This window comes from Impatiens glandulifera, chromosome 5, assembly GCF_907164915.1.
Source record: "Impatiens glandulifera chromosome 5, dImpGla2.1, whole genome shotgun sequence".
Lineage (NCBI taxonomy): Eukaryota > Viridiplantae > Streptophyta > Magnoliopsida > Ericales > Balsaminaceae > Impatiens > Impatiens glandulifera.
In genome coordinates, this window is record NC_061866.1 from 43,441,486 (window position 1) to 43,463,076 (window position 21,591).

The 21,591-nt window shown below is 32.4% G+C and overlaps 5 protein-coding genes and 1 non-coding gene across 7 annotated transcripts; 3 read left to right on the forward strand and 3 right to left on the reverse strand.

The window, feature by feature from the left end:
- Positions 1-563: 563 nt before the first annotated feature.
- Positions 564-2,747, reverse strand: LOC124939868 (heat shock 70 kDa protein 8). Its single transcript, XM_047480324.1, has 2 exons — positions 2,588-2,747; positions 564-2,333 (listed from the first exon to the last, which is right to left on the reverse strand). The coding sequence occupies exon 2, from the start codon at positions 2,329-2,331 to the stop codon at positions 631-633; it is 1,701 nt and encodes a 566-aa protein (XP_047336280.1). The 5' UTR covers positions 2,332-2,333; positions 2,588-2,747; the 3' UTR covers positions 564-630.
- Positions 2,748-2,877: 130 nt separating this feature from the next.
- On the reverse strand, positions 2,878-5,107 carry LOC124939869 (primary amine oxidase 1-like). Its single transcript, XM_047480325.1, has 4 exons — positions 3,989-5,107; positions 3,802-3,915; positions 3,144-3,694; positions 2,878-3,058 (listed from the first exon to the last, which is right to left on the reverse strand). Exons 1-4 carry the CDS (start codon positions 5,075-5,077, stop codon positions 2,899-2,901), a joined length of 1,914 nt encoding a protein of 637 aa, XP_047336281.1. The 5' UTR covers positions 5,078-5,107; the 3' UTR covers positions 2,878-2,898.
- A 3,024-nt stretch (positions 5,108-8,131) lies between these two features.
- LOC124938831 (primary amine oxidase 1-like) lies at positions 8,132-10,761 on the forward strand. Of its 2 annotated transcripts, none has more exons than XM_047479353.1 (4): positions 8,132-9,461; positions 9,536-9,649; positions 9,758-10,308; positions 10,376-10,550. In XM_047479353.1, exons 1-4 carry the CDS (start codon positions 8,325-8,327, stop codon positions 10,395-10,397), a joined length of 1,824 nt encoding a protein of 607 aa, XP_047335309.1. In that variant the 5' UTR covers positions 8,132-8,324; the 3' UTR covers positions 10,398-10,550. The 2 variants fall into 2 exon arrangements, with proteins under 2 accessions (XP_047335309.1, XP_047335308.1); XM_047479352.1 differs by having other exon boundaries at positions 8,133-9,461; positions 10,392-10,761.
- Positions 10,762-17,605: 6,844 nt separating this feature from the next.
- On the forward strand, positions 17,606-20,002 carry LOC124938268 (thermospermine synthase ACAULIS5-like). Its single transcript, XM_047478685.1, has 10 exons — positions 17,606-17,758; positions 17,835-17,901; positions 17,973-18,067; positions 18,143-18,245; positions 18,327-18,415; positions 18,482-18,641; positions 18,752-18,827; positions 18,929-18,987; positions 19,082-19,218; positions 19,296-20,002. The coding sequence occupies exons 1-10, from the start codon at positions 17,640-17,642 to the stop codon at positions 19,384-19,386; spliced, it is 996 nt and encodes a 331-aa protein (XP_047334641.1). The 5' UTR covers positions 17,606-17,639; the 3' UTR covers positions 19,387-20,002.
- Positions 19,475-20,284, reverse strand: LOC124938269 (photosystem I reaction center subunit II, chloroplastic-like). The gene has a single exon (XM_047478686.1). The coding sequence runs from the start codon at positions 20,229-20,231 to the stop codon at positions 19,620-19,622; it is 612 nt and encodes a 203-aa protein (XP_047334642.1). The 5' UTR covers positions 20,232-20,284; the 3' UTR covers positions 19,475-19,619.
- A 959-nt stretch (positions 20,285-21,243) lies between these two features.
- On the forward strand, positions 21,244-21,317 carry TRNAT-AGU. The gene has a single exon. It is a non-coding gene; the product is annotated as a tRNA-Thr (tRNA).
- Positions 21,318-21,591: the final 274 nt, after the last annotated feature.

Sequence of the window (21,591 nt, forward strand, 5' to 3'; positions counted from 1 at the left end):
TTTTTTGTTCATAAATTTAACTTTAACTTGATAATTTGTGTTTAACTTGATAATCTGTTTACAATCTTCTAATCGAAATCTTCTAATCGAGTTTGCTTGAGAAGACGTAACTTGAGAAGACGTAACTTGAGAATCTGTTTACAATCTTCTAATCGATCGAGTTTGCTTGAGAAGACGGGCTGTAGCTCAAATTCTTTTGTATGCATTTGACAATAACGACGGTAAAATATCGTTATTATTGATAATTTCCCGTCACTGAAGTGTAATAGCTATCCCGAATAAAATTTTTGAAAACAATTTAGCCCGAAAAGCTTTTAAATTCTGATTCCGCCACTGAGAACGGTGTAATCGAGTCAAGAGTTCAGATTAGTATCGCTCAATCCGAACTAGACCCTTAACCACCATAAGTTTAACCGAACCATTAATTGTATTATTTAATAATATTTTTTTTATTAACAAATAGAATAGATAGATTTCTATTATTACATGCTTATTATTCACATATATTCATTCCTAAAGGCAAAACCCCATATCCAAACAACAGACAATACAGTACACCAAAATGAAATGAAACAACAAGATTTTATTTGAAAAACAAGATTCATCAACTCACACCCATACAAGGTTGGTTTAAGGTTGTACCATTTTCTGCTGAACTGTAATCAAGTCCAAACAAGTTCCATAACTTGTGTTAAGAGCTTGAGAACACCATCCATGGCCATCATCAACATTAGGCATCCTTACTTCCATAACCGCACCAGCCCTTTGTCTAGTCCCTATTTCCATAACCCCAGCAAAAACCCTTAAAACATTCGAGGAATCAATATCCAAACAAACCTCAACTTCAGGAACACCTTTAGGAGCAGAAGGTATTCCCACCACCTTAAAATACCCCAACAAATGGTTCTTATCCAACAACTCTTCATCCCCTTCATAAACCACGATCAGGGCTTCCGTTTGGTTATCATTCACTGTCGTGAAAACCATCTCCCTCCGTGCAGGCATCGTCGTGTTTCTGCGTATAATCGGAATGAATTTCTTACCGTCTGCTCGAATGCCAATGCTCATCGGGGTAGCTTGAATTGTCAACAGATCTAAACTCCCAAAAGGGTCGCTAATCCCCGACGCAACCGCCCCTTCCAACGCCGCGCCAATAACTGCAGCCTCCAATGGATTTATGATACCCGTGTAAAGTTCTTCCTTCTTACATATCCCCATCACGATTTTCCTTATCATAGGAATGTTCGAACATCCTCCGACCATGATCAAATCGTTTATATCCTCAACTTGTAATTTCGCATCGTACAAACACTTTTTCACAACCGCCTCGCATTTAGAAAATACGTCTCGGTTAACTTCCTCGAATTCGTCCCGGCTAATAACCTTCGAAATCTTGACCCCGTTTCCTAAATCGACGTTTATCTCCGTGGTCGTTCGAAACGAGAGGTCGTGTATCGCGTTAAGCGACGCCACTCTTAGCAAACCGTTACCGCCATGGCTTGAGATATAACGAATGAGGTTGAGTACTATGTCTTCACCTCCTGTGGGGATTCCGGCAAGGGCTTTTATATGCGAGATTCCTCCTGCGGTTATGGTTACCGCCACGTCGCAATAACCTGCGCCCATATTGAATATAACCGCCACTTTCTCGTTTCCACTGCTTGTATTTTCGTTCAGATTCTTCTGTTGATGTTGGGCGTAGAGTAGAGCTATTGCGGTTGGTTCGGGGATGAGTCTTAGGACGTGGAGACCGGCCATGGCGCTAACACGTTCAATTCTGGTGAGCTGGAAACGGCTGAAGGAGACTGGGACTGTTATTACTACGGTTCTTATGGGTCGTTTTAGTTGAGTTTCGGCTAGAGCTCTTAATTCAACCAAGTAAATGGCGAGAACTTCTTCTGGGGTGGTCGATCGCCAGACTTTGTTATTGACTAAGGCTGCGATGAAGGGACGAACGCCGATATCGAGGGTTTGAACTAGAAATGGGAGATTCTTGCTGGCGTGGATGATTGGGTCGGTGTCTACTCGACCAATTAAGCGCTTGACATTGAATACGGCGGAGCCTGTTAAGAGTTCTTGTTCGTGAGCAGGTTGATTGGTTACTCCGGTTGCAGGCACGTCGTCTTTGAACGTAACGTACGATTGCATCGCGGTCTGATTTCTCGCGTTTGTGATGAGTTGTACTTGGGTTCCATTCCAAATGGCCATACTGCATTTGGAAGTACCTATGTCGATTCCGATCGCGATTTCTGGGAAAGGATTTGTTGGTTTTTCTTCTCCGGTGGTATCGCTGTCGGATGCGACTGTATATGCTGATTCTTCATCATCCATTCCTGCATTTCAGAAAGTTGGATTGTATCTATGTATCCAATTTTGGGTTACGCATTTTATCAAACACTACGTGTGCATAAATAACAAAGTGGATTGACAAGTAATTTTCAAGATACATGATCAACAATTCAAAACTGATAGAATCAAAACAGATAATAGACACTATGACTCGTACCAACAACGGCACTTCATCGGTTCTGTATCAATCTAATAACTGCTGAAATTTGAATGAATAGTAAGCAAAGAGAGATCTTACCGGCGGGAAGAGATTTAGGGTTTGAAATAGTAAGATGATAAGGCACCGAAACACCGCTCAAGAGTTCTCTGAATGAAAATGGAAGATGAGGAACGAACAAATATAGTGATGACTGTAAATGGCCGCTAATGTTCTAGACCTTCCTAGAGAGGCCACGATTTTCTCTCTACAATTTTATAGAAATTTTTTCATTTATTATTATATAATTTTAATTTTTGTATATCGATGTGTCGCTGCACTTTAATTTTACGATTAAAATAAATACATAACATACAAACACACTTATCCGAAATATAATCGGTTATACGGGACTATAGCCTGATTAACGGGTTTCTATCGAAGAAATTTGCGGGTCGAAGCTCAAACCCGCCAGAGAGTGTGGACATAACCGGATAATCCTCTTGGCATGGTACATGATGAAATCCAACCGTGTACCATACCACTATATCTTTGTTCTCAATTGACCTATTCCTGCACAAACCAAAAACTATATATTTTAATGATTTTTTTACTTAAATAAATAAAATATACATCTTAATTAGAGTCATATATATACCTGCGGCTCCAAACGGCTAAACCGTCTTCACCCCGGCTCATATCTGCGTAAAACCCTCCTGCCCACCTCTCAGACCTGTTATAGGCAGTCACCCAAACCTGGTACTTAGTGTAGGCTGCTCGGATTTGCGGATAATCGTCATCCGACAACAATGATGTTGCCGGTTGTCCGGTTATTAGTTGATAGGAAACCTCATTTCCCACCTTAGTCTTCTTGTTGGGATTCCCCACAAAAATGTAGGTCGGGTCGATGGAGTCGAGCCTCATCTTTGCCCCGGCTTCACTTTTCACCGTTTCTCTAACGACGGTCCAATAGCTCTTCCTCGGAGTGGTACTAGAATGGGAAGGGGACACTCTTTTGGTCTTTAACATTGACTTAACGAAAGAGTTCTCTTTCCCGTCTATGTCAAGGTCGAGGTAATAAGTCACCATGTGGTCGTGGAAGCCTGCCACTGTGTTAGCCGCCACCAAGGTTCCGTATACATCATTCTTAATATCATTTGTGTCTGTATACGAGGTTGCCTTCATTTCCAACACCCCTGTCAACCCCACCTGTCGGAATTGTTAAAGATTATAATTGTATATTGATCATAATATATGTAAGAAATATTATATGAGTTTTGAGTTTTTTTATCTCAAAACCAAACAAGCTGTCTTACTCCAACTTTAATGGAACCGCTCTGTTTAAACTCCCAGTCCAAAATATAGTCATAATTTCCAACGGTAGCCACCATTCTAACCACCAGACTTACTTCCCTCTCACCACTACTTATCTGCAATTCATTTTTGAAATTCATGCAGAGAATAATCAAAATCAAAATACAAAGTAAACAATTTCAAATTTACCACTTTTCCGGGGACTCCAATTTCGGTGTGCCTCCAAGCAATATCGCCGGAGAATTTCTCGAATATGCAAATTGCCCTCGGCACCTGCTGCGGCCGTCCATCCCCACCAGCGAAATACCCATCCATATATTGAGCGTTTTGAGGGCAATCCACAAGTGGAACAAGAGAGCTAGCCGATTTCCCGAATCCAAATTCACCCACATCCATGAAAGTCCTATAATACCACTCCTCAGTCGGATCCATATACGGAACAAACGTCTCCGAAACGTGTCCCCTATAAAGAACTCGCCTAAACTTCTTCCTTGCGTAATCGGATACAGATGCAGTCGATATGATCGGTCCGGCTCTAGAATTGAACCCGACATGGAACATCCAATTCATCCATTTTACCTCATTCCCATCCACATGAATCCCTGATGATGATCCTGTTTTGTTACATCTAACCGGTTCGGGTATCCTAGACGACGATCGGAAATCCGTGCCGTCAACTCCGGGCAGAGGACCTCTGACCCGATCAACATACTCCAATATTATCATCTTTTCAATATCAACAAGAATACTTATCCCCTGAATAGGCCTGGAGAAGATATTGGTTGTCCCACCAAGATAAAAACACGACACTTTAACCATTCTTCGGGTGACATTTTCCCCGAACCAACCTACTGAAAATGGAAAGCATGTGACCTCGGACAGATTCAATCCCCTCTTAAAGATGGAATCTTTCAATTGTGGGCTTGTTTGGGAGAGCCTGGTGGCATTAAAGAGCTCTTCGAAAGCAATTTGGGGATAGCCGTGGCCGGAATAGACGTGTTCGGATGTGATCGAACGTGAGAGAAGGTCGATTACAAGCTCATGGGTGTTGCCGCCAGCTCGGACCACCACTTTGGCTCGACGGTAAGGGAAAGGGTCATGACCTGAATTAGCTGATAGCCAATGAATGACGTGATCTTTATCGGGTTCGTCTAGATCAACGAAATGGAAAGTTAAATTTGGGATATTCTTGCCAAGGTGAGAGCTTTGGACAATGAGACTAATTTGGTTGATTTCATTGGGTGTAAGAGGGTCTAAAGGGTGGGAATGGCTGAACATTAATAATTCCAGGCCAAGGATCAAGCCGATTAAGAAGATGAACTGCATCGTTAATCAATATTCTAATTTCAGCTAAACCAGATTTTTTTTTTTGGAAAAGCTAAACCATATATTATGATTAATGTGAGAGGACTATGATTGCTTTTAATGTGTATAGAAAGACCATATTTTTAGTGCTTATGTTATTTGATAATGTTGCAGAAAAATTAATTAATTTTATATATATAATAAATGCAATCATGTTAGTTTGTTGTGTTGCAGGTCAACTCATAAATAAATAAATAGGTTTTTTTTCTATATACAAGTTGGTTTAGACACAAATTTGAGATTTAAGTTATCATATTTAATTATGATAACTTGGTAACAGATAGAGATATCAAATATCTTATATATGTATGTATTAGAAATATTATATCTTATATACTTACCAACTGCATAGAATGAGTTATATTTATTAAATTTAGATAAAATATGGATTTGAGATATATCTATTTAAAATATAGGTAGAGGTGTATTGGGTAACTAACTATCCAATTGAATTTGGGAGTCTAATTCTAATTCACGGGAGTTTGGTATGGGGTTTAAAACGAGAGAAATGAATGAGAGTTTGGTATAGGGTTTAAAATGAGAGAAATGATTGAGATAGAAAATTTGAGAAGGAGAATTTCGTGACAATTTTAAAAAATAACAATTTTTTTCCCTCTTTTCTCTACTCATTTTTTATACTTTTACAGTCGAAGATGTGATGATGAAACATTATTCCATTTCCCATATTCTCCTACCATATCCTCCTCTTAAAATTAATATAAAAAAAATAAAATTCAAACTAGTGGGTTTTTATAATTTTCAATTACACTTTTTTTTAGTTCGAAATTGTAATTCTAATTTTTTTCTTCTATTTTCTAAAATAAAAATATATCATTATTCACAACACGTTTAACACGTGTTAAATCGATAAATTATTTTTTTTATTTAGCAGGTTAAATGTAAAACCGATTTTTTTTAAAAAAAAATTAAGAAGTTAACATGTATAGACACTCAATTTTTACCCCCAATTTTATAGTTTATATTTTTAATAAATCTGAGTTTATACAAATTTTTCAAATTCATTCACGGGCTAATTGTACTATTTATTTTAAAAAACATTTATTTTTTAGAACAATTGAATTTTTGAAAACAATTAATTTTGAATTCTTAATAAGTTAAGGTAATAGTTTAGCTAAGTTATAACACTTAGGAAAATTATTATATTTAAAATATTTAAAATTTTATTTAATTAATTTAATAAATTACATGGTCATTTTTTGAATTAAAAAAATAAAATGACCAAGTATTACATCATATTTTAATAAAGCTTAAATCACATTGAATATCAATTGACATTTAGTACATGTGAAGTGGAGGTTGCTCAAGAATTTGATGGTGTTAACATAGAAACTGTTTTTGAAATTTTTGAAAATATATAGTAGAAACTGAAATAATTATGTACAAAAGAGAAAACAATACAAACATATTTCCTCAAATATTATTTTCACTAATTTAAGATGGTGTGATTATAATTCACGTTAAAAAAAAAATTAAATTAATAGAACGTAAAAATTAAAATTTTGAATAAATGATCAAATTTGTATTTTTTATTTTAGTTGTATTTAAAAAAATTTCTATAAAGAAAAATTATAATAAATTTGAGATTATATAACTTCACAAAATATTAATAAAAATGGATGTGTCAAAGAATATATATACAATATTAAAAAATTTCAAACTTATATATTTAATATATATAATCTCAAACAATTATGACACTATAAAATTAATGTCAAACACAACTTAATGATAAAATTTATGTAATAAAATTTAAATAATTATTAATTTTTTATAATTCACGTGTAAAGTTGTAAATAAAAAAATAGAAATTAAATGTGTTATTTTTTATATGATAAAATTTAATTAAAGTGAAAATTTATGTTTATTTTATTTAATTAAATATTTTTAAATTATTAAATATAACAACAATTAATATATTATATAGTGTGATTCAATTTTTTTTTTTATAGAAATTTAGATTTCTTTTATATATTTGTTCGTTTGCATCATGCTAGTATGTATATATATATAGAATATCTTGTCAAACACATATTATCCTATGTTTTGTTTTTTTAATTGGGTACGGTTGTGATTACTATTTTAAGTACTCATAAGTTCTCGAAAAAGTTACTCGATTCAATTCTCCAAATAAGGAGTGTCCGGTTAAATCATTCATTTCCTAAATTAATTTATTGATCTTCCTTAATTGTTTATCGATTTTTTTAATTGAGGTTAAACAATTTTTCACATTATCATATTAAAAGTCAAGGTTTGTATGCAAATATTTAAAATATTTTATAAATTATAATTTTAACAAATATATATACAGCTTATTTTTTTTAATAAAAAAGTTATAACTTTTAAATATATATATATATATATTAATATTAATATTACTTTTTATAACTTTAACTGTAAAATTTTTTAATTAAGCAAAGTTTTTATTCAAGTCTTAAAAAAGTAGAAATTTATATCCTCAATATTATAGATTCGAATTAAATAGAAGACCATTTTAAAAAATATATATGCCTAACATCTTTTTTATCATTAGTCAATAAAATCGTTCTCGATTATAGTATTCGATGAATATTCTATAGAAATATCTATAGGATTTTTTTTATTATTGAAATATGTAAGCACTTCATACAAAAGTTCTCAATATTAACTTATTTTTATAAGGATTACATGATACTTACACATTTACATGTTCTTGAGGTGAGTGTAACCTATTCACATTGACATCTTTTATGTTTTTTTTCTTCTTTTATCTCAATCTCGAGATAATTTATATGGCGACGACACACGGTTGACAAACTTTTTGTTTAACAAAAAAAGGAAAAGGCAAAGTGAAATTAATCACATGATCCCTTATTTGAGAAGGGTATACATCCATGATCACATTAAACATGATTGTGCAACTTGAAAGAAGATGAGCAGTAAAGATATGGCCTTTGCATTTTCATCTTGAAAGCAACATTATAGCCCCTTTGCCCTCACACTAAGCAAACTCCAAACTATATATTATATTTCTGAATCTGGTCCCAACTGATCATCCAGATACAACTATAGTTCTTTTGAACTGGATGTAGCCATTATATATACATCATAACATTAACAGTAAGTAAGTATCTACATTAAAGTATCATAATCTTAATCAATTATGCAGTTCATCTTCTTAATCGGCTTGATCCTTGGCCTGGAATTATTAATGTTCAGCCATTCCCACCCTTTAGACCCTCTTACACCCAATGAAATCAACCAAATTAGTCTCATTGTCCAAAGCTCTCACCTTGGCAAGAATATCCCAAACTTAACTTTCCATTTCGTTGATCTAGACGAACCCGACAAAGATCACGTCATTCATTGGCTATCAGCTAATTCGGGTCATGACCCTTTCCCTTACCGTCGAGCCAAAGTGGTGGTCCGAGCTGGCGGCAACACCCATGAGCTTGTAATCGACCTTCTCTCACGTTCGATCACATCCGAACACGTCTATTCCGGCCACGGCTATCCTCAACTTGCTTTCGAAGAGCTCTTTAATGCCACCAGGCTCTCCAAAACAAGCCCACAATTGAAAGATTCCATCTTTAAGAGGGGATTGAATCTGTCCGAGGTCACATGCTTTCCATTTTCAGTAGGTTGGTTCGGGGAAAATGTCACCCGAAGAATGGTTAAAGTGTCGTGTTTTTATCTTGGTGGGACGACCAATGTCTTCTCCAGGCCTATTCAGGGGATAAGTATTCTTGTTGATATTGAAAAAATGATAATATTGGAGTATGTTGACCGGGTCAGAGGTCCTCTGCCCGGAGTTGACGGAACGGATTTCCGATCGTCGTCCAGGACACCCGAACCGGTTAGATGTAACAAAACAGGATCATCGTCAGGGATTCATGTGGATGGGAATGAGGTCAAATGGAAGAACTGGATGTTCCATGTCGGGTTCAATGCCAGAGCCGGACCGATCATATCGACTGCATCTGTATCCGATTACGCAAGGAAGAAGTTTAGGCGAGTACTTTACAGGGGACACGTGTCGGAGACGTTTGTTCCGTACATGGATCCGACCGAAGAGTGGTATTATAGGACTTTCATGGATGTGGGTGAATTTGGATTCGGGAAATCGGCTAGCTCTCTTGTTCCACTTGTGGATTGCCCTCAAAACGCTCAATATATTGATGGGTATCTCGCCGGTGGGGATGGACGGGCGCAGCAGGTGCCGAGGGCAATTTGCATATTCAAGAGATTTTCCGGCGATATTGCTTGGAGGCACACCGAAATTGGAGTCCCCGGAAAAGTGGTAAATTTGAAATTGTTTGCTTTCTAACTTGATTTTGATTTTTCTCTGCATGAATTTCAACAAATGAATTGCAGATAAGTAGTGGTGAGAGGGAAGTAAGTCTGGTGGTTAGAATGGTGGCTACGGTTGGAAATTATGACTATATTTTGGACTGGGAGTTTAAACAGAGCGGTTCCATTAAAGTTGGAGTAAGTAGGCAGCTTGTTTGGTTTTGAGACAAAAACTCAAAACCAATATAATATTTCTTACATATATTATGGTCAATATACAATTATAATCTTTAACAATTCCGACAGGTGGGGTTGACAGGGGTGTTGGAAATGAAGGCAACCTCGTATACAGACACAAATGATATTAAAAATGATGTATATGGAACCTTGGTGGCGGCTAACACAGTGGCAGGCTTCCACGATCACTTGGTGACTTATTACCTCGACCTTGACATCGACGGGAAAGAAAACTCTTTGGTTAAGTCCATGTTAAAGACCAAAAGAGTGTTCCCTTCCCATTCTAGTACCACTCCGAGGAAGAGCTATTGGACCGTCGTTAGAGAAACGGTGAAAAGGGAAGCCGGGGCAAAGATGAGGCTCGACTCCAACTACCCGACCTACATTTTTGTGGGGAATCCCAACAAGAAGACTAAGGTGGGGAATGGGGTCTCGTATCAACTAATAACCGGACAACCAGCAACATCATTGTTGTCGGAGGACGATTATCCGCAAATTCGAGCAGCCTACACTAAGTACCAGGTTTGGGTGACTGCCTATAACAGGTCTGAGAGGTGGGCAGGAGGGTTTTACGCAGATATGAGCCGGGGTGAAGACGGTTTAGCCGTTTGGAGCCGCAGGTATATATGACTCTAATTAAGATATATATTTTATTTATTTAAGTAAAAAAATCATTAAAATATACAGTTCTTGGTGTGTGCAGGAATAGGTCAATTGAGAACAAAGATATAGTGGTATGGTATACGGTTGGATTTCATCATGTACCATGCCAAGAAGATTATCCGGTTATGTCGACCATCTCGGGTGGGTTTGAGCTCCGACCCGCAAACTTCTTTGATAGAAACCCAGTAATCAGACCATAGGTGTTCATTGAAAAAAAAATGTGTTTATGAAAACATTAAAGACAAATTCTCTTAAGTGAATTTATATTTAACATAAGTTTTTTTTATCATTTATATAAGTGATTTTTTTTTTTTTTAAATGATGTCATTTATTTTATTTTGGAGTGATCTTCTCAAATCTCAATTACATCTATCATTATAATTATATATATTATCATTATTAATTTGATCAGCCTAGCTCCCTAGTGTCTTTCTGAATTTGTTCTCTTTTGTAAAGAGGTTACAGCGGTGAAATGTTCAGCAATAGAAATCAAAACATGATATATATTAGAATTCTCTAACACCGAAAATAAGACTAATGGGTTTGAGGATTAATGTTTAATATAGAGATAAACTTGGATGTAAGGATAAAGATTCTTTTAGTAAGGTTTTTATTTGCATTTTGAGGAATAAGTGGCCACGAGCTCGCTTAGGCTAAATTGTGATAATGTTTAAGAAAATTTAATTTTATGGATGATCGTTGTCATGATAAAATGATACCCGAAAATTTGTCATGTTTAATTAATAATCAATATTGAAGACATAAAATGTTACGATTTCAATTCTCAATTCTCACTTAGAATGTATTAAGTTAAAGTTAAGGTCACGATTGTGGAGTCATACTCGCCTACATTCAAAATATAATAAAAAATTGAATTTTATTCTACGTAAGATAATACGATCTCATAGTAACGAGTTCACTACAATATTAGACGTTTTAAATAAAAGTTGAATTTGGAAATTTTAATTTGTAGGCACCTCCTATTAGAATTTGAATTTTTGATATCTAAATATATTATTATTATTTGAAAATAATATCAAAACAAGCAAGTTAGTTACCAAAAACGATGACTCAATGAGGTTTCATTTGAGAGAAAGATAAAAGATACATATAATATATGTTTTATCTGTAAATAACTTTGATTTTTTTTCTTAATGAGTATATGAGTTACATACCTATAATAGAATGATTAATAAATATTTATTAATCATTCAATGTGACCTTTAATATACCCAAGTAAAGTAATTGCAGGTTGATGCTTTGTTTGAGATAAAATTAATTTTTGAGATTAATTTATATTATTGATACCGATGATGAGTTTCGTTGTTTAACATCCTCCCGCATGCAAAATGGGGTGGCACAGATTATGAGTTTGTCACGAAAAAATGTAAAGCATTTGGATGAAAGAAATTTACTAAGGATATCTGCAATCTGATTATGAGTTGAGATGTATTGAATGATAAGTATCTTACAAGCAACACGTTCACAAATAAAATGAAAATAAATCTTAATGTGTTTGGTACGAGCATTAGGCAAGGCTTACAGAGAGAAATAATGTTGTCACACCATAGAATATGAGGACGATTCAGAGTGACGTGAAGCTCGCCTAGAAGAGATTGGAGCCAACAAAGTTCAATAGTAGAATGAGAAAGGGCACGCTATTCAGGCTCTAGACTAGAACGAGAAACAACATGTTTCTTTTTGGAATTCCAAGAAATGAGATTGTCTTCAAGAAATACACAATAGTCAGTGGTGGATCGATGATCATCAGGACATCTGACCCAATCAACATCAGAATATGTTGTAAGAGAAAGTTGTGACGATGACCGAATTTGTAATTCATGATACGGTGTATGCCAAATATAATGTAATATTCATTTTACAGTTGCCCAATGAGTAGTGGTGTGAGAGTGCATAAACTGACACGCTCGATTAACTGCAAAATAGAGCTTAAGATGTGTGAGAGTAAGATATTGAAGAGTACCAACAATGTTTCGATAGAGAAGTGTGTCACTCAAGGGTTCACCATCATGTTTGGAAAGAGAAGACCCGATGGAAACATGAGTGTGAAGTGGCTTTGCATCCACCATATTAGCTCTCTTGAAGATTGTGAAAATATAGTTAACTTGACTAAGAAACAAACCGATAGGAGTTCGTGTAGCTTCAACTCTAGGAAAATAATATATATTAAACATGTCTTTAATAGGAAATAATTTACACAATTTAGACATAGTAAACATAAGATGGGGTGAAGAGTTTCCCGTAAATATAATATCATCCACATAAACTAGTAGATAAGCCGAAATATCACTTTTGTGATAGATGGAGAGCGATGTATCAGATTTGGATTCAATAAAGTCAGTGAATAATAAAACCCTACATAACGTGGAATGCCAAGTACATGGTGCTTGCTTTAGTCCATAAATGATCTTCTGTATATGACATATATGATGTGGAAAATCAGGATGTATAAATCCAGGCAGTTGAGCCATATATATATATATATATATATATATATATATATATATATATATATATATATATATATATATATATATATATATATATATATATATATATATATATATATATATATATGAGTAAATGAATATTTGGGTCAAAATGTAGGTTGACCCTTTCATAAACTTAAAACGGTTAAAATTAAAATTAAAAATGTTATAAATATATTTCGAACTTGTAACATAACAAAAACAAGTACAACATTTAATCAATTGTGATTAGGATGTGGTTTGACGAGAGATAATATTTCAGTAACAATTGAAAGTGGTTAAAAAATAATAATCAAATATTTGATTGACCAAAGGGTAGGGTCATAATGTTAAATGTTAAAAAATATAAATCAAATATTTGATTAACCATAGTAAAAGTGTAATGTCACACGAGATAAGAGATTCATTTGAAAAAAAAATATGTGATGAAATATGTAAGAACATGCGTTGTTTTACCGAAGTGAATGAAATGAGAGTTTCTATTTTTTATTTTAATATAGTATTCGTGATTTATTACAAATTTTAAACATTAAATGCTTATTATTATTATTATAATTTTTTATTAAATTTTTTTTGTTTATATTTTTATCTGTTTGTTTTGCACGAGAATATTCCTAGTTATATTATGAGAAGGAATAAGAGGAGATAAATTGTGAAAGAGAACTCATTGATTGGAAAAAAAATTAAACAGAGAAGAAAAAAAAAAATTTTTTTTTTTAACCAATTAACATTCTATTCCAAAATCTCTTAAATGTTTTCTATTAGAGTAAGTTATATATATACTATTACATTATTATTAAATTTTCATTATAAACCAATAAAAACATAATACTTTTTTTTGAAATGAAGTTTAACTACCAAGTGTTCTAATGAGATATTGTGTCATTATAATATTTATTTATTTTCAAAAATATGTTATATGATTATATTTGTAAGAAAAATGAATACAAATTGATGTCATTGGGCATGCTCCGCAACATAATGCTGACGCTTCCATAAGACAAGCCTCGTGCCAACAGCATCATCATATCTTGACACGTGGCTATCAACTCTATCTTTTATTCTTTTTAAGAGATATTTTTCTTAAACCATGCCAACATCTTCATAAAACAATTCAAACAAATCTAAACTGTCTCTTTCAAATAACTCTTTGGCTGGGTTTTAAACCATTTTTTATTCTAAATTAAATATTAGCCTTGTTTAAAAGTTTATAGATATAGAAATTACCAGCCACACACATACTACTTTTATTCCATTTTTTTAATACTAAGAAATGTTGTCTCTTAATTTTAATTTAATGTATAGTTGAAATATTTATAAAAAAATATTAAGTAGTTCTTAGTATAAGAGTGGTTAAAAAAAACTAACATTCCGAAATCACATATAAAAATTATAATTATGAAATGTATAACTGTGCTAACTTTATGTATTTAAAAAAGTAAAAGAAAAATTATTAATATTAACATGGTGTCATGTTACTACCTCCAAGCCATATTTGAACTAATAAATAGAAAATTGAAATACTTTAAAAAAAAATTATATATACATTTATATTATACAGTAAAATTGGAAAATTTGATTGTCATCCAATATTACCAAATTAAAATAAAAAATAAAAACATAATTGTAACGCAAAAAATGGACCAATATTTTTGTTATTTGATAGTCGCGTCTCATAACTCAAATTCCTCTCAAGTCTCGAGTGAGTCGATGAACAAAATGATTGGCTTGACTAGAATTCATTTTAAAATGTTGATTTAGACTAACTTTGAATTTTAAGAGTCGTCACATAATTTACTTCTCGGGAAATTTGGAAAGAAAAATATTGTGTTTGTGCAAATGTAGTTTAGAGATTATGTTAATTTTTAGTTCAGTGATTTGTTACACATAAGAAAGACGATATATTTCATATGCCCATCAAATAATTGTCTCATTTCAAACTTTTGGTAATTTAAAAATATGTTATTTTACATCTTATTTATTTATTTATTCAAATCATATCTTCTAACATATTGGAGGTGTTGAGGTCCTGAGATTGAATTCGCCAGATGACAAGTTCCACTTGCCTGATTAATTTGTTAAGTGTATTTTTGGGTTATATGTTTAACTCAACGTTCTTATTTTTTTATTCAATCATAGGACATGTACTTACCGTTGTATTGTATCATTATGTTTCTAAAACATGCGTCTAAGTTCGTCCTGGTACACTATACAAAAAAAAAAAACTATAATTAAATTTAAACATACCGGTAGACGTGAAAAAAAAAAACTATAGTTCAAAATTAATATTTGTATTAGAATTTATAATTTCATATAAATTATTAATTTTATATTTAGATTGAAGTTAAATATATATATATATATATATATATATATATATATATATATATTATAAAACATATCTGCCGTTCAGAGCCGGCCGAGCTGTTCAGTCTCGATAAAAAAGAAAATGTGGATTACTTTTTGTTGCAATAGGTTTAATGTAAAAAATTTATAAAAATAATTGTTTTTGTAAGAATTTAACTTATAACCAAATAAAAGTTGACCGTTATTATTTTGAACCAATATATTACAATATTTTATGTTTAAAAATACAATAAATTAAACTAAATGTCTTGTTTTGTTAGATGTGTTATCTTGAGGAATGAGCTGCCCTAGTTCGAGAACTTATTCGGCTTACCCCAAGGTTACCAATACATTGACGCATGTACCTGGTATACGATTTATGATTTTATATCATAGCGGTTCAAACTCTTAACCAAACAAAAAATTTCAGCAAGTGGATTTCATCCTCTTCGATTTCAGATCTTCCCATGTTTAATGATCATAAACCAACATTCACAGTAAAATACAGTCCACCTATGTCGAATCAAACAGGTAGATAACCATAAATTAACACAAGAAACGAACAATTTCAGGCTCATTAATTTCTTTCTATATATGCATGCAGATTCTTGAACGGTTAAGACATTAAATTTAGAAGCTTACGAAACTCCTCATGAATCAAAAGCTAAAACCTAGCCTTTTAAAAGATAAGGAAGAAAGGACGGGAGGCCGAAAGCAAAACCTACTTTTCTCACATAGCTTCACAAATAATTTAATAGCAATGAGCTTATTTATTTATTTATATATATATATATATATATATATATATATATATATATATATATATATATATATATATATATATAAATAAATAATAAATTGCAAAACGAAACTAGGATAATTGAATTAATTTAAGAAACGTGAAGTAATTAATTAGTAAAAAATGGATGGTCCAACCAAATTAAAGATATGATATGGGGGTACGTAAATTTGTGATATTGGTGATGATCATGAGTGTGCCTGTCTTCTTCCCACGCCATTTTTTTTTTATCTTTTCGAGCTCTTTCTTTATCTTATAATGCATCATCATTCTTATTGCACGCCTCTCTTTCTTTCTAACCATCCAAAGATTTGCACAAGTATTTGTAAACACATCTTTAATTTCCCATGATTTTTACATATCTATAATCTAGCTATATACATATATCTTAAATATATATAAAAATATATAGCTTCACTAAGAAATGAGATTAATCCTAGACATATGATGCATGCTTCTGCCAAACCCTCAATTATTTTAAGCTACGTCAATCATGATGTTGCATGCATGCATGCCATGTCATGTCCCACATGGATGTCTTACTTGGCATTTTTTACAAGCTTAATATATAAACATAATAGTTTACTCAATTCCTACTTTAGCTAGTACAAAGATTTGGATGCCTTAAGTTTAATATTTATATTTTGTGTTATATTAAATTAATATAATAAATTTTTATTTTTTTTATTTGTTTGAATTGAAAAAAACTAACATGATACTCAACCGTCATGATTCTCACTTAAACTCAACTCAAAGCGTTTTCAGATAAAATTGAAGTAGTGATATTTGGTCACTTAAATCGACTTTACCACTTAACTACCTTAGTGCGGGTTTAAAAATGTGGTGAAGCATATAGCTCTCAAACTAATATAGTTTAGTTGATTAAACGACATATTAACACATCTACTAATCTATTAATCAAATTTTGTTGGTACCATAATATTTTATTTTTCTGATTTTAGGTGCCATGTGGGAGGAGTCTAGTCGGTCGCCTAATTGGCATTAACCAATTAAATATTTTTATTTAATTTTCATTTAAAAAAAACTTTTTGATCTAAAAATGAATTGAAGTGCTATGCTAATTGGCCACCCAAAAATAAACACAAATATATATATAATAGTTTTTTATATAAAAAATAGTATTTATATATATTTTATTTTCTTTAAAAAAAAAACTTAACAAGATTATTTGAAATTTTATATTTTATAAACATACTATTACAATAACAATAATCACTCTATAAAAATGGTCAAAGTAAAAATAATTTTATTTAAATTTAAATTATATTATATTAGATGAAACCCTTTTTTATCTAAAAGTGGATGAAAAAAATAAATGTTTCCGTCAAATAATATATTTTTTTTCAAATATGATGGATTTTGATTTTGTTCTTTCTAAGAAGGATACCAGCAATTCCAATTCCGATCACATACTTTTTACAAGATCTTTTAAACTAAAGTAATATATTATATATAATAATTATTATTATCTCTTCGATTTCTCTGCCTATTTATTATTTATTCCTTTTAGCTCCCTTGCCCTAACCTTATATATATTCTCATCCTCTCTACACTCTCCTTCCATCTTCAATATCTTTATATATATAATTAATATAATTAAATTAAGAGAGATATGGGTGAAATAGCAGCCTGTTCCAACGGGATAATTAATAATGGAAATGGAAGCAGAAAGGGCTGTTGGTACGAGGAAGAAATTGAAGACAACCTTAGATGGTGTTTTGCTCTCAATAGGTAATTTAATAAATATTTATAATTATATATATTTTCTTAATTAATAATTTATATATATATATATATATACTTGCAGTATTTTACACTCAGGAGTCACTCAATACCAGGACATTCAGCTGTTGGACACTAAACCTTTTGGCAAGGTTAATTTATTATTATTTTTTTTATTATATATATATTAATGTTACTAATTAATTAATTAATTAATAATTAGGCTCTGGTGATTGATGGGAAGCTTCAAAGTGCAGAGAGTGATGAATTCATCTATCATGAATCTCTTGTCCATCCCGCTCTTCTTTATCATTCAAAGTAAGTAAGTAATTAATTTAATTAATTATTTTTAAATTTATTATAAAATATTTATCATTTGATTGATCAAATCAGCCCAAAAATCATATTTATCATGGGTGGGGGTGAAGGATCGACTGCAAGAGAATTACTCAGGCACAATACAGTGGAGAAAGTTGTCATGTGCGATATTGATCAGGTACCGTCCATTACAATTTACAAATCTTAAATAGTTCAATCCAACGACCCTGATTGTTTTAAGGATTTTTTTTTTTTTCAGGATGTGGTGGATTTTTGCAAATCTTACTTGTTAGTTAATAAGGAAGCTTTTTGTGACCCAAGACTTGAGCTTATCATTAATGATGCCAGGTACAATATATTTTCAAAAACAAATTAAATGTGTTTATTTAATTTTATGGGTAATTTGTAATGCAGACAAGAGCTTGAAAGGAGAGAAGATGATAGTTATGATGTGATCATAGGAGATTTAGCAGATCCAATTGAAGGAGGCCCATGTTATCAGCTCTATACTAAATCATTTTATGAATCTGTTATCAAATCTAAACTTAAAAAAGATGGGATCTTTGTTACTCAGGTTAGGGTTTACAAGTTTATGGGTTCGAGTTTTCAAAAGTTCATGGGTTCGAGTTTTTAAAAGTTCGTGGGTTCGAATTTTCACATCCTTAACAAAAATAAACATTGCAGGCAGGACCAGCTGGAGTTTTCAGTCATACTGAAGTTTTTTCATGTCTTTATAATACTCTCAGACAGGTCTTCAAATGTAAGATGAAGATGGTCATTGTAGCTTGAATAATTTCAAATTCTAGCTCCGCCATTGATTAGTTTTGCTGATACAAAATAACATATTTATGTGTATGGCAGATGTTGTTCCTTATTCAGCTCACATTCCATCATATGCTGACATATGGGGATGGATCATGGTATGAAGTTTGAACAAATTTCTGTTTTTTCATGTTTCAAAACCGACCCACATGACAATAAACGATGATCATATGAATAATAATAATATCTCAGGCTTCCGACAGCCCATTGGTGTTGAACTCAGATGAACTGGATCTTAAAATCAAGCAGAGAATCGAAGGGGAAAATAGATTCTTAGATGGTAAAACATTCGCATCTGCTTCAATTCTCAGCAAAGCCGTCCGCAAATCGTAAGATAAATTAAAATTTTCATCTCTTTTGATTTAATTTTCATTTGAAAATCTCATTGTTTTGCTGTTTTCAACAGGCTGGATAATGAGACTCATGTTTATTGTGAAGGAAGTGAGAGGTTTATTCATGGCCATGGCTCTGTTTCTGCCGCCGCCGCCCATAAATAAAAAGAATTTCAAAGCTCAAACTCTATGATTTATTTAGTTTTTGGTTTGTAATGTAATGGTTTCAGTACCCATTTGCTTTCTTTCAATGTTTTTATCTATAATTATTATAAACCAGTTGAAACTTACAAAGTTACAAACCATTAATGTTTAAAAAGAGGAAGAGAAGGATATTAACGGGGAACATAACACAACAAACAATAGAAACACTTAAAAAACATAATGGAAAAGACAAATCAAAGATCATATGATTGTTTGCCTGTGAACTTAACCTCAATCGGGCTAACATTCTTTCCAACTGACCTCATGTTCAAGCCAACACCTTGACGACCAGGGTTAACCTTTTCAGGGTAAACACCATCCTTAGGATGCAAATACTGAACTTCTCCATTAGGAAAAACCCTGTAAAACTGATACTTAATCTTGTATTTAGATCTTAGCCTTGTTCCCAAAGCTAAACACTGTTCCTTCCTAGCAAGCTTAAGTAGATTCGGGCCTTGTCTCATTATAGCTGCTCCTCCTGTGGGCATTTCAAAGATCTGTTCTTTTGGTGATTCCCATGTGATTACATAGAATTCTTCAACTTGGGCTTTGCGAAGTAGACCACCTGTGCTTCCACCGAAAATTGGGGATGGAGTGTTTGGGTCCAATTCAGGTGGGGTGAAACCTTTTGGAGCTTCTTTTGTTTCGGCCGCTGCTTGTCCCTCTGCTGCTGTGGCTCTGATTGTTTTCGAGGAAAATTTCATGGGTTTGGGGATTGAGAAAGCGATTGGGGATGATTGTTTCCATTGAAGACGGTCGGTGGAGATGGCTGGTGTGAAGAGGGAAGCTTGAGTAGCCATGGCCATGGAAATGGAACTGGAATTAGATAGAGAATATGTTTTGGCTTTGTTAAGAGATGGAATAGTTATGTGAAGTGGGGGGGAGAGATTTTTAGATGGGTGGTGAAGAATCTATAAGTGGATAAGGTGATAGGTTTTGACCAATTAGAGTTTGTGATTTTGATTCATTACCTTACCCATACAAATCTTTCTCATTTTCCATCTTTTTGCATGCCACGTAGGTTTTAAATAGATTTTTTTTTTATCATATTTGAAAGCAATTTTTATTATGGTAACTTATTAGTTAAATGTAGGAATGGTAAACTATGATCCCGCTCACCATCATCACAATTCATCTTGTAAGAAGCATATAAGGGAGAAAGTTAAGATTGTAAAATGTTTAAAAGAGAGTTAACTCATCCTTTAGTAATATTTTGAAAGATTAATGGGAAAAGTTTTTTTTTTTTAAATTAATTTGTTTCAACTTAAATAGATGACAAAGTCGTGATAACATATAAGCTGCTATACTAATTTTGTAATAGAAACTATATTTGTATTGGGTTAAAGAAAAAACAAATTTATTATTCATCAAAAATATATATATATATATATATATATATATATATTTATATATTTCAACTTTACAATAACAATAATAATAATAATAATAACAGTTAGAGTGAGTTTGATTCTTTTTAACTATATTATTTTTTCTTCATTATTCTTAAATTTATTCCAAGTTTTTTTCGAGCTCAACCTAACTATAAATTTATGTTTTGATTTTGCGATTTAGGAAGAATTGAAAAAAAAAAGGAGGGATCTCAACCTAACTATAAATTGATGTTTTAATTTTGCGATTTAGGAAGAATTGAAAAGAAAGGAGGGAGCTCAACCTAACTATAAATTGATGTATTGATATTGCGATTTATGAAGAATTGAAAAGAAAGGAGGGTGCATGACACTTACTAACTCTAGTTTAACTAGATAGATACCCGAACGTTAAATATGAAAAATATAAACACAATAAATTAATATAAAAGCTCTTATAGCTCAGTTGGTTAGAGCACCCGTTTAGTAAGCGGGAGGTCTTGAGTTCAACTCTCAATAAGAGCAATTATTTTTTTTTCTTCGTGCCATGTTTTTGTCGTTGTGCTCAAACAATTTTCATCATTTTGGGAGGTCTTGAGTTCAACTCTAAATAAGAACAATTGTTTTTTTTCTCTTCATGTCATGCTTTTGTCGTTGTATTCAAACAATTTTCATCATTTTTAATATACATGAACCTTTTAAAAAAAAATGATACTATAATTAATAAAAATATAAATATTGTACTAAATAGAATTATGATAGCATTTATCTTATTATGTATGAATTTATCACCTTATTC

Bases quoted from the DNA above. Each gene is read 5' to 3' on its own strand.
- LOC124939868 (XM_047480324.1), bottom strand. From the start codon at position 2,331: ATGGATGATGAAGAATCAGCATATACAGTCGCATCCGACAGCGATACC.
- LOC124939869 (XM_047480325.1), bottom strand. From the start codon at position 5,077: ATGTTCAGCCATTCCCACCCTTTAGACCCTCTTACACCCAATGAAATC. The intron at 3,695-3,801 runs GTAAGACAGCTT...CAATTCCGACAG, and splicing joins GCGGTTCCATTAAAGTTGGA to GTGGGGTTGACAGGGGTGTT. The intron at 3,059-3,143 runs GTATATATATGA...TGGTTTGTGCAG, and splicing joins TTAGCCGTTTGGAGCCGCAG to GAATAGGTCAATTGAGAACA.
- LOC124938831 (XM_047479352.1), top strand. From the start codon at position 8,325: ATGCAGTTCATCTTCTTAATCGGCTTGATCCTTGGCCTGGAATTATTA. The intron at 9,650-9,757 runs GTAAGTAGGCAG...CAATTCCGACAG, and splicing joins GCGGTTCCATTAAAGTTGGA to GTGGGGTTGACAGGGGTGTT. The intron at 10,309-10,391 runs GTATATATGACT...TGGTGTGTGCAG, and splicing joins TTAGCCGTTTGGAGCCGCAG to GAATAGGTCAATTGAGAACA.
- LOC124938268 (XM_047478685.1), top strand. From the start codon at position 17,640: ATGGGTGAAATAGCAGCCTGTTCCAACGGGATAATTAATAATGGAAAT. The intron at 17,759-17,834 runs GTAATTTAATAA...ATATACTTGCAG, and splicing joins TGGTGTTTTGCTCTCAATAG to TATTTTACACTCAGGAGTCA. The intron at 18,416-18,481 runs GTACAATATATT...TTTGTAATGCAG, and splicing joins CTTATCATTAATGATGCCAG to ACAAGAGCTTGAAAGGAGAG.
- LOC124938269 (XM_047478686.1), bottom strand. From the start codon at position 20,231: ATGGCCATGGCTACTCAAGCTTCCCTCTTCACACCAGCCATCTCCACC.